The sequence below is a fragment of the Portunus trituberculatus genome, chromosome 32 (genome assembly GCF_017591435.1).
Source record: "Portunus trituberculatus isolate SZX2019 chromosome 32, ASM1759143v1, whole genome shotgun sequence".
NCBI lineage: Eukaryota > Metazoa > Arthropoda > Malacostraca > Decapoda > Portunidae > Portunus > Portunus trituberculatus.
Genome location: NC_059286.1, coordinates 7,818,182 through 7,830,681, shown reverse-complemented (window position 1 = coordinate 7,830,681; position 12,500 = coordinate 7,818,182). Strand labels below are relative to the sequence as shown.

The following is a 12,500-nucleotide window of genomic DNA, read 5'->3' as shown; positions in this document are numbered from 1 at the left end:
AATAATGAAAAAAAACATGAACATTTTTTTATAGAAGGAAAAAAAATCAAGAGAAAAAAAGAATCGGTTTAGTTTTGTGTCGAGAAGAGGAGGAGGAGGAGTAGGAGGAGGAGGAGGAGGAGGAGGAGGAGGCAGACTAGTTGTATATATTCAGTTTTACATATATTCCATTTATTTTTTCCTGTGTGTGTGTGTGTGTGTGTGTGTGTGTGTGTGTGTGTGTGTGTGTGTGTGTGTGTGTGTGTGTGTGTGTGTGTGTGTGTGTGTGTGTGTGTGTGTGTGTGTGTGTGTGTGTGTGTGTGTGTGTGTGTGTGTATCAACACAATGAAACGAAGGAGAGAGAGAGAGAGAGAGAGAGAGAGAGAGAGAGAGAACAAAATTTGCGAGCTTGCTCCAAAAAAAACAAAAAAAAGAAAAAAAGGAGAAAAAGAAAAAAAATAGCGAGGGTGTCTCTGTCCAGGTAACTTTTGACGGATTGCAATTAAGAGACGGAAAAAAATAAGAAAAGAAAGAAAAAAAAAAAAAAAAAAAGAAAAATGTTGAAAAATAACAAAAATAAATTAAAATAAACTCACATTCTTGTTTATCCATTCATTATATCCTTTTCTTTTTCCTTTTCTCTCTTTCTTCTTACTTATTCATCTTCTTCTCCTTTCCTCTCCTTCTCCCTTTCTTTCCTTTTCCTTTCACAATTCCTTTTCTTTTCTTGTCTCCAAAATTATTTTTCTCTATTTCTTCTCCTTTTCTTTTTTTCTATTCCATTTTCAATATCTCTTTCCATTCCTTCCTTCCATGCATTTTACTCTAATTCATCACTGATCTCTCTCTCTCTCTCTCTCTCTCTCTCTCTCTCTCTCTCTCTCTCTCTCTCTCTCTCTCTCTCTCTCTCTCTCTCTCTAAGCTGGTTTAATTAATGATAATGTGGAAATAAAAAGTCTTGCATACAATTTTTCTTCATGCGAGAGAGAGAGAGAGAGAGAGAGAGAGAGAGAGAGAGTCAATAAACGGTTGCCTTACGAATTGAGTCACCTGCATGTGTGTGTGTGTGTGTGTGTGTGTGTGTGTGTGTGTGTGTGTGTGTGTGTGTGTGTGTGTGTGTGTGTAATAATGATAATAATAATAATAATAATAATAATAATAATATACGGTGTGTGTGTATGTGTGTGTGTGTGTGTGTGTGTGTGTGTGTGTGGGTGGGTGGGTGGGTGGGTGGGTGGGTGTATTTACCTAGTTGTATTTACCTAGTTGTAGTTTTACAGGGCCTGGGCTTTATGCTCGTGTGGTCCCGTCTCCATATCTACACTTATCCAATTTTTCTTTAAAACTATGCACACTCTTTGCTGACACCACTTCCTCACTCAAACTGTTCCAAGTCTCAACACATCTTTGCGGAAACTAAATTTTTAACATCTCTCAGACATCGTCCCTTCCTTAGTTTCTTACTATGCGATCTTGTGCTTCTAAAGTCATATTCTTCTCTCAGGATCAGTTTCTCATTATCCACTTCATCCATTCCGTTAATCAATTTATAAACTTGTATCAGATCCCTCTCTCTTCTCTGCTCCAAGGTTGGTAGATCCATTGCCTTTAGTCTCTCCTCATATGCCATCCCTTTAAATTCTGGAACCATTCTTGTAGCCATTTTTGTAGTCTCTCTAATTTTCTTATGTGTTTCTTTTATGGGGGTCCACACAACTCCTGCATATTCCAATCTAGGTCTTATTTTAGTACTTATCAATTTCTTCATCATTTCCTTGTCCATATAGTGAAATGCTACTCCAATATTCCTTAGCAAATTATATGTCTCTCTGAAAATTCTATCAATATGGCTTACCGGTTGATTATTTTCTTCCATTGTCACTCCCAAGTCCTTTTCCTTTTTTACTTTTTCTAGTTCTACTCCATCTCCCATCTTATAGATTCCCACTGGTCGTCTTTCACTTTTTCCCATTTCCATGACATGGCTTTTGTCCACATTGAATTCCATCTCCCATTTTTTGCTCCATTTCCAGATCTTGTTTAAGTCTTCCTGTAGTATTTCACAATCCTCTTTTGTTTAATGACTCTGCACAGTTTCGCATCGTCCGCAAACAGATTTATGTAGCTGTTCACTCCCTCTGGCATGTCATTTATATATACGAGAAAAGTATTGGTGCCAATACTGACCCCTGTGGCACTCCGCTGTCTACTGTTCTCCACTTGGACTTCATATCTTTAACTATCGTCCTTATTTCTCTCCCCTTAAGTAATTCTTCATCCATCTCAATGTGCTTCCTTTTAAGCCACCCTTCTCCTCTAACTTCCATAGTAATCTTTCATGTGGCACTTTATCAAAAGCCTTTTTTAGATCTAAATAAATACAGTCAACCCATCCTCTCTCTCTTGTACTTTATCAACTATTCTAGAGTAGAAACTCAATAAATTTGTCACACATGACCGACCTTTTCTAAAACCAAATTGGCTATTTGATAATATTTTGTTGTCTTCAAGAAACTCAATCCATTGCTTCTTTATTACTTTTCACACATCTTGCATATTACACTAGTTAGTGATACCGGCCTGTAATTTAAAGGTTCTTCCTTCCTTCCGCTCTTATATATGGGAACCACCTCAGCTCTTTTCCACTCCACTGGCACTGTTCCATTTTCTATTGAGCATTTTATGATGTTGTATATTGGACTTGCTAGTTCTTCCCTACATTCTTTCAGTATTCTGCCTGAGACTTCATCCGGTCCCATTGCCTTTTCCTCATCCAATTCCGTCATCAACTTTTTATTTCAAGCTTGGTTACTTTAATCTCTTTCATATAGACAGTCTCTCTATTACCCTGTGGTCTTTCAAATTTGGATTCCTTAGTAAAGACCTCATGAAATTTACTATTTAACAGTTCTGCCATACTTTTTGGGTCTTCCACCATTCCGTTTTCTCCTTTTAACCTTTCTATTGTTTCTTTTTGTCTTATTTTTCCATTTATGAATCTGTAGAACAATTTTGGTTGTTCCTTACATTTTTCGACAATGTCCTTTTCATAGTTCTTTTCTTCTTCCTTTCTCACCTTAGCATATTCATTTCTTGCTGTTTTGAAGTTTTCCTTATTTTCTGGATTTCTGTTTCTTCTCCACCTTTTCCATGCTCCATCTCGTTTCTCCTTTGCCCTAGCACATCTTGCATTAAACCAATCTTTCTTTCCTTCTTCTTTAGGTCTATATTTCGGAACATATTCCTGACCCCAGTTTTGTATATTTCCAAAAATAAGTTATATTTCTCTTGAACCGTTAATGAGTTTTCCATCTCCTCCCAGTTTACGTTTTAAAATAGTTCTTGAGATTCTCAATATCAGCCTTTCTGTAATTTAATCGGTCTCCTTTGTATGATTCATCTCTATCTTCCTTTCCTTCTTCTATATCCATTTCTAATATTACATGGTCACTCTTTCCCAATGGGCACTTGTATCTTATATCATCGTTAATTGGTATATCCCTTGTAAAAACTAGGTCTAATCTTGCCGGCTCATCGTTTCCTCTGAATCTTGTGTTTTCCTTTACTCTTTGGACCATCAAATTATCTATCATTAGGTTCAGGAATCTATCTCCCAGGCATCTTCCCCATACCACTTTCATAATTTTCCCAGTCTACCTCCTTACAGTTGAAATCTCCTACCAATATCACTTTTCTCCTTTCCTTAATGATTCTTGTAAGACTCCTTATTGTGTCATCTATCATGTCTCTATATTCTTGGTTAGTCCATGAGTTTGTTTTGGTGGCACATATGTTCCAATGATTGTTAACTCCTTTTTGTTAATATGCATCTTAACATACAGTATTTCTGATTTTCCTTCCCCAAACTCCACTTGATTTACCACTATCTCCTTCCTTAACATCATCATGACTCCTCCTCCTCCTTTACCCACTCTGTCTCTCCTCCATATATTATACCTTTTATCTATGTCTATTTTTATTGCCTCATTTAACTTTGTTTCCACCAGGCATACAATATCTGGTTCTTCTTTCTTTATGTAATCTCTTAATTCTAATTTACTAGATAAAATCCCATCTATGTTTGTATACATCATTTTTAATCTCTTGTTCTTATCATTTTTAGTTAAACTTGCTCCATTTTTTTTCTCTTCCTTCTCTTTTATATATCATTTCCTTATCCTGTGTTACCAGAAGGATACAATTTGAACTGAGCAACATCACCCAAGCCACATCTGCACCACGGCAAGGCAGTAGACAGACAGACAGACAGACAGACAGACAGACAGACACCCGCGTAGCCAGAGTGTGGGTGGAGGCAAGGAAATGTAGCAAGGCGTGGCTCAGAGCTGTGGCTAAGCAGTTTATATATTGACCATACATTCCTCACTTCCGCTATCGCGCATTGCTTCCGTTATCGCGCATTACTTCGTTATCGCGCATTTCTTTATCGCGATTGTGTTCAGGTACCAATCTCGCTCGACACCACCACCACCACTACTACTACTACTACACCGTACAGAGTTCTCCCGCAACACCATAAGCACCTGAAAACAATAATATTAACAAGGATAAACAGATAAACAAGACGATTAGATGAAAAAAAAAGAAAAACATACAAAAATAAAAAGCCTTAGAACGATGAAAAGCATTGAAAAAAAAGCATGAAAACCAACACACACACACACACACACACACACACACACACACATTGTTTATATTTTTCCTTTCATTCCTCTTCTTTTTATTTTGTGCAGTCAGCGAAGTCGTGAGTGTGGCGGTCCTGTGAGGTGCTGTTTGCCCCGCCCTGCCTCTCCTCATCACCTCTGACCCGCCGCGCCACCAAGGCAATAGGGGCCATTCTCTCAGGGACCAATTAGAAGAGGTGTGTTGCGCCTCGATACACTCCTATACCAACACCCGGCCAACTTTCCGGCTCTGTGTGAGGAGGCGTGGCGGGCAGGATGTTGTGTAAATATTCTCGTTTTTCCTCCTCCTCTTTCTTTTCTCTTCCTTTTCTCCTCAGCTTTTTTGGTCCTCACGCACACACACACACACACACACACACACACGGCCCGGTAGCTCAGTGGTTAGAGCGCTGGCTTCACAAGCCAGAGGACCGGGGTTCGATTCCCCGGCCGGGTGGAGATATTTGAGTGTGTCTCCTTTCACGTGTAGCCCCTGTTCACCTAGCAGTGAGTAGGTACGGGATGTACGGGATGTAAATCGAGGAGTTGTGACCTTGTTGTCCCGGTGTGTGGTGTGTGCCTGGTCTCAGGCCTATCCCAAGATCGGAAATAATGAGCTCTGAGCTCGTTCCGTAGGGTAACGTCTGGCTGTCTCGTCAGAGACTGCAGCAGATCAAACAGTGAACACACATACAGGCATACCCACACGCACGCTAACACACACACACTCACACACACACACACACACACACACACACACACACACACACACACACACACACAAATAAAAAAAACACTCAAATTTGCTTTAAATATGAGAGGAAACTGCTTCCTTGGCCACGGCAGGTTGGTGGTGGTGGTGGTAGTGGTGATGGTGATGGTGATGGTGGTGGTGGTGGTGCTGTGGTGGTGTCGTGTGGTAGTATTTGGTGATGTTGTTTTAACACTATATACCCACAAAGTCAGCTGCTCTGTGTGTGTGTGTGTGTGTGTGTGTGTGTGTAATTCACCTCGGTCGCCTGCTGGTCACCCAGCCAGTCTTCCCCATTCCGGAGCGAGCTCAGAGCTCATAGACCGATCTTCGGGTAGGACTGAGACCACAACACACTCCACACACCGGGAAAGCGAGGCCACAACCCCTCCAGTTACATCCCGTACCTATTTGCTGCTAGGTGAACACACCCCACACATTAAGAGCCGCGCCCATTTGCCTCGCCGCTTACCGGGACTCGAACCCGGCCCTCTCGATTGTGAGTCGAGTGTACTAACCACTACTCTACGCAGTGTGTGTGTGTGTGTGTGTGTGTGTGTGTGTGTGTGTGTGTGTGTGTGTGTGTGTGTGTGTGTGTGTGTGTGTGTGTGTGTGTGTGTGTGCTTAGTAGTATAGTACTAGTATTAATAATAATAGTAGTAGTAGTAGTAGAAGTAGTAGTAGTAGAGTAGCAGAAGTAATAGTAGTAGTAGTAAAAAAAACAATAATAATAATAATAATAATAAATAATAATAATAATAATAATAATAATAATAATAATAATAATACATTAATAATAACAAAAATAATATCTGGCTTATTTGAATTGCAATACATACTGGAACTGTGCTTGGAGGAATAGCGGGAGGCTTAACCCCTTCAGTAGCATGACGCGTTTCCTTATTCATTCTGCTTACTATTTTGGTGATTTTGTACAGCTTCACAAACTCATGTGGGGATTGAAATAGTGAAGACTGTGGCCATTAATCTTCTGACCTCCATAGACCCTTCCAAATGTCAATAAAATGATCCTGTACACAAGCTCTCTCTCTCTCTCTCTCTCTCTCTCTCTCTCTCTCTCTCTCTCTCTCTCTCTCTCTCTCTCTCTCTCTCTCTCTCTCTCTCTCTCTCTCTCTCAACAGTGACTTTGATGTTTATCTTTAGGCGGACGGATGATGCCATGAGAGAGAGAGAGAGAGAGAGAGAGAGAGAGAGAGAGAGAGAGAGAGAGAGAGAGAGAGAGAATGTCATTTATTACTACTACTCTTCCCTATGTGTATAAAACGCCTACTATTTGTTACTATTACTACTACAATTACCCAGATCATCACTACTAATACTATCAATGCTAGTCTTCCTTTCCTACTTCTTTTTTTTTTTTTTTTTCTTCTTATCATTCCTTGAAATAGTGAGACTTGAAATATTTAATTCAGATTCCCCCTTTACTAGAGACATAGAAAACGTGGCAGCAAGATCTGTGAAAGAAAACGAAACTTTTAAAGAGAGAGAGAGAGAGAGAGAGAGAGAGAGAGAGAGAGAGAGAGAGAGAGAGAGAGAGAGAGAGAGAGAGAGAGAGAGAGAGAGAGAGAGAGAGAGAGAGAGAGAGAGAGAGAGAGAGAGAGAGAGAGAGAGAGAGAGAGAGAGAGAGAGAGAGAGAGAGAGAGAGAGAGAGAGAGAGAGAGAGAGAGAGAGAGAGAGAGAGAGAGAGAGAGAGAGAGAGAGAGAGAGAGAGAGAGAGAGAGAGAGAGAGAGAGAGAGAGAGAGAGAGAGAGAGAGAGAGAGAGAGAGAGGGGGGGGATACAATTTGATGGAAAGAAGAGAAATGAGAAACAAAACAATAGCAAGAGAGGAAGAATGAGAAAAATGTTCTCTTCCTCTTCTTCTTCTTCTTCCTCTTGCTCCTCCTCCTCCTCCTCCTCCTCCTCCTCCTCCTCCTCCTCCTCCTCTCCTCCTCCCTCTACACATTAGCGAGGGTGAATCAGGAGTGTGAGTGTGGCAATAGGGTGACCGCTAAGAAATACACAAGTCTCTGCTCTTATTTTCTGCAGTTTTATCCATTTTCTATTACTTACTTGACCTTCCCCCTCTAACTAGAGCCAGGATGCACACACACACACACACACACACACACACACACACACACACACACACACACACACTTGTCCCATTCATAAAAGGAAGATCTGCTCTCTCTCTCTCTCTCTCTCTCTCTCTCTCTCTCTCTCTCTCTCTCTCTCTCTCTGCTGTTATTGCTTCTGCTACTTCTACTACTACTGCTACTGCTGCAACATCTGCTACTGCTAGTGTAGCTGTGACCGGACAGTATGTGTTAACCGGTTGTTGTTGTTGTTGTGTGTGTGTGTGTGTGTGTGTGTGTGTGTGTGTGCAGCACGCGTGCAGGAATGAGCCTTGGCAGTGGCAGGGGGTTGAACCTGGCACGGCAGTAATTGTCATAGTTTACTCTCATACTCAGGAACATTGTAAGCAATCATTTATTAATCAAATGTTACAGTAATGTACTACAAACATAATATAAAGGTAATTCAGGTGTGTGTGGATATTTACTGCAAGGAAACACTCTTGTTGTCAGCCTCGTCTCAGTTTATGGGCACGGCCTGATAGCGCACACCCACTCCACCCTCACGACGCCCATTCCACATCCGTACACTGAATTCGTTGCTTTTGACTCTGTTCGGGATATGTTGGTCGGGAAGGTGTTCAAACACACACTCCTTACCCTGTAAGGAGAGAAGACTCTGGTCAGCAGTGACACTTCAACCAAACACTTGCCGTCTTTCTTGACATACTGAACACACATGGAAGGTGAGAGGCAGCCAGTCAGGTCAGTAACTGGTGCAACAAGCAAGTCTGATCCGTCCAGTCACTGGAGCCGTAACAAGTAAGGAAGTACAATGCTACTCACCAGTGTTCCTCACCCCATCACGCACTTCAAACACACTCATCTCGCCACAGCGACATCCTGCACAGTCTTCCTCCGGCAACTCCCAGTGGAAGACAGGTCTTGTTCCCTCCGGCAGCACCACTCGCCATCTACATGTTAGGCGGAATATGGAGGAGTACAAGGTTCCCCTGGCCCCATGCAGCACTGCGGGAGAGAGGGCAGGTGCCAGGTGATAGGTAGAGCGAGGCGACAACAACCCTGCACTTTTTTTTAAGGTTGTCAACACGACCACTGAGTCTGCTGGTGCAGTGAACGCTCACCTACCTTTTGTAGCGCCTGTTGGGTCGCAGCGAGAGGGCTCGGTGTCGTTATGGAGAGCTTGCAATGCCACTGTAACAGAAAAAGTGCCGCTGTGAATGTAGAACAGTAGTTGTAGAGCGTTGTGAACAGTATCTACTGACGTGCCGCGGCACCTCGCTGTGGGTGTCCCGCCGCCCACCTCCTCCACTCCTCCCTGGTGCATCACCAAGTGGCCACTGCCTCACCAACACTGACCAAGTGAACACCAGCGCCCGGAACTCTGCCGCCACGAAGACTTGCGCCGCCCTGAGGCTCACCACTTCACCGCAAGTCCCACACCCTCACCCTGCCACAGCACACCCTACCCTTCCGCCCATTGCCTCACCCTGCCGTAACAAACCCTACCTTGCCGTCCACTGCCTCACTCTCTCGCAACACCCCCTTCCCTATCGCCCACTGCCCCACCCTGCCGCCACGCCGGAACAAACCCTACCCTGCTTCCCATTGCCTTACCCTGCCGCCACACCACAACACACCCTTCCCTACCGTTCACTGCCCCACCCTTCTGCCACGCCAGAACAAACCCTACCCTGCCGCCCACTGCCTCACCCTGCCGCCAAGCCACAACACTCCCTACCCTGCCGCCCAAAGCCTCACCCTACCGCCAAGCCACAACACTCCCTACCCTGCCGCCTACTGCCTCACCCTACCACCAAGCCACAACACTCCCTACCCTGCCGCCCACTGCCTTACCCTGCCGCCAAGCCACAACACTCTCTACCCTGACTCACCCTGCCGCATTAGAATATTGATAGTGTTTTGCAGCCTGGCCTCCACTGCCTCCATCGCTTCCTGCTGTGCCTTCACCGACTCCTCCACCGCCCTCTGCTGTGCCTCCACCGCCTCCTCCACTGTCCGCTGCTGTGCCTCCACCACCTCCTCCACCGCCCGCTGCTGTGCCTCCATCCTCTCCTCCACCTTCCGCTGCTGTTCCTCCACCGCCTCCTCCACCGCCTGCTGCCGAGCCTCCACCGCCTGCTGCTGTGCCTCCATCCTCTCCTCCACCTCCCGCTGCTGTGCCTCCACCGCCTTCTCCACCGCCTGCTGCCGCGCCTCCACCGCCCGCTGCTGTGTCTCCACCGCCTCCTTCACCGCCTGCTGCCGCGCCTCCACTGCCCGCTGCTGTGCCTGCACCGCCTCCTCCACTGCCTGCATTCTGGACTGCGCGTCCTCCACCATCCCTCGCAGGCTGTCCCTTGTTTCCTCCGTCATGTTGTGCATCCGCTCCTGCGCGTCCTCCGCCATGCCCCGCAGGCTGTCCTCCGTAGCCTGCAGTTGTTGGTTCGCCTCCTCCTTCCACAAGCGATAGTCTCTGTCACCTGTAAACAATTACAAGAGAGTCAGTGAGCGGCACGCCCGGAGCCTTCCCGTCACGTGCATTGCTGCCCCTGCACGCCCCTTGCTAGCTCCAATATACCACCTGTTCCCCCACCATGCCTCAAGCTGCTCCACCCCTCCCCTACCCTGGCACGCCCGTCCCTGCTGCAGCACAGCACGCCCCGCGAAGCTGTGCACTGGTCCCAGTGTCCACCAGTGTCTCCAGACTAAAGTCCACACACTGTATACATAGTCCTGGGGCGCTGCAGGGGTCAACCGCAGCGAAAGGCTACTCACGGGAGGCACACAGGGAGAAAGACTCGTTCATGCCCTTCAGTATCGCCAACTGGTTCACCAGCAAGGAAAAGGTGATCTCCTCCGTCAGGTCCGACATGGACGATGACGTGTGGTCGCTTGCGGCGCCGCCCGTCACCACCACCACCACCACCACCACCACCACCACCACCGCCGCTGTCAAGGTGGAAGGCGAGAACGCTTTGCGCCACATCTCTCCGGGACTTGTGGCTCTGCTGGCCCGCCACTGCCCTTTTATCCTAGTGCCTCTGTGGAAGATTGCAACACGGCGCCCCGCCTCAGAGGGAAGGCCGGCAGGAGTGGTGAGGGGCGCCTCTCCCTCGGTTAGGGGGTTACAAACACTGCCAGAAAGAGAGAGAGAGAGAGAGAGAGACTCTTCTCACTTAATGCCCAGCAATAGCAAACACACAAACACACACACACACACACGTACACACAAACACACATACACGCCCGGTAGCTCAGTGGTTAGAGCGCTGGCTTCACAAGCCAGAGGACCAGGGTTCGATTCCCCGGCCGGGTGGAGATATTTGGGTGTGTCTCCTTTCACGTGTAGCCCTTGTTCACCTAGCAGTGAGTAGATACGGGATGTAAATCGAGGAGTTGTGACCTTGTTGTCCCGGTGTGTGGTGTGTGCCTGGTCTCAGACCTATCCGAAGATCGGAAATAATGAGCTCTGAGCTCGTTCCGTAGGGTAACGTCTGGCTGTCTCGTCAGAGACTGCAGCAGATCAAACAGTGAAACACACACACACGTACACACACACACACACACACACACACACACACACACACACACACACACACACACATACACAAACACGTACACAAAGACGCGCACACACACACACACACACACACACACACACACACACACACACACACACACACATACACACACACACACACCGCGAAGTGTAGTGGTTAGCACGCTTGACCCTCAATCGAGAGGGCCGGGTTCGAGTCCCGGCGCGGCGAGGCGAATGGGCAAGCCTCTTAATGTGTGGGGTGTGTTCACTAGCAGTAAATAGGTACGGAATGTAACTGGAGGGGTTGTGGCCTCGCTTTCCCGGTGTGTGGAGTGTGTTGTGGTCTCAGTCCTACCCGAAGATCGGTCTATGAGCTCTGAGCTCGCTCCGTAATGAGGAAGACTGGCTGGGTGACCAGCAGGCGACCGTGGTGGTGAATTACACACACACACACACACACACACACACACACACGTACTCAGCCTGGTATAATGAGGTTTTTGTCTAAGGCAAACATGTTGTCTGGCCATGACGTGTGTTTCCCAGTGGGATGAAAGCACGTGAGGGATCCTTCAAGTAATGAGTTTCTGGGCCTATCATCTTTCAAGCGGTGGTAACCAGTGCTTGCCACAACGCCCCTCTCTGTGCCCAGCGTGGGGATGACTTGACCGTCGCTGAGGACATCGATGTTCGTGACAGGATACAGGTCTCCGTGGACAACACCCTCAATATGCTAGAAAATAAGTGTTTGGCATTAAGAATGTTTGTGAACTCTCTCAGACGTGTGTTGGTGCAGTATGCAGGTCCACCACAGAGGAATTAGTGTTCCCACCTCACTCTGAATGTTTTTTTGTCCTCCACGGTGCGCGTCACTTTCATTTTAGTAAACAAGCAATACTCAAAGTGTACACATGGCACGTTCGCACGGCACTTGAACGAGCGGCGCCTGTGTGGCATCCAGGGCGCAACACTGTGCATTGGAAGGTAAGCACAAACCAGCCTCCTCGATTACCCTTGGGAGGCAGTGCGCTACTTTCAGAAACGAAGCGTCGCTTGTAAATGCCAAAAGTTTGTTTCAAACACGAAATGAGTTAACAATCAAATTTGGAAAGTATGTAATGAGTTGTCCAACAAGCAGAGGACAAGACTGGCGCCCTTGATATGCGGGGTGCGTGGCACGGACACGTCGAGGGGCGGAGCGGTGTTACACACAGTGTGTTGTACACTTTCACTTCTAGCTATGAATACTCCATCGTGCCACACATTGTTTCCTCACCAACACAAACTGTCACACATGACACACAGGCTGATAGGTAAACAAGTAAACAAATAAAGGAAAAAAAATAAATGAAACATACCACTGAATTTAGTGACCAATATCAACAAACAACCAATAAATACAAGAAGGAGGAGGAGGAGGAGGAGGAGGAGGAGGAGGAGGAG

General features: G+C 46.3%; 2 protein-coding genes across 2 annotated transcripts in view; one reads left to right on the top strand and one right to left on the bottom strand.

Moving 5' to 3' along the window:
- Positions 1–12,500, top strand: part of LOC123511856 (slo-interacting protein 1-like) — a 184,597-nt gene that overhangs the window by 43,063 nt on the left and 129,034 nt on the right.
- LOC123511857 (stress response protein nst1-like) lies at positions 7,892–10,527 on the bottom strand. Its single transcript, XM_045267907.1, has 5 exons — positions 10,292–10,527; positions 9,409–9,996; positions 8,642–8,707; positions 8,339–8,521; positions 7,892–8,153 (listed from the first exon to the last, which is right to left on the bottom strand). Exons 1-5 carry the CDS (start codon positions 10,500–10,502, stop codon positions 8,149–8,151), a joined length of 1,053 nt encoding a protein of 350 aa, XP_045123842.1. The 5' UTR covers positions 10,503–10,527; the 3' UTR covers positions 7,892–8,148.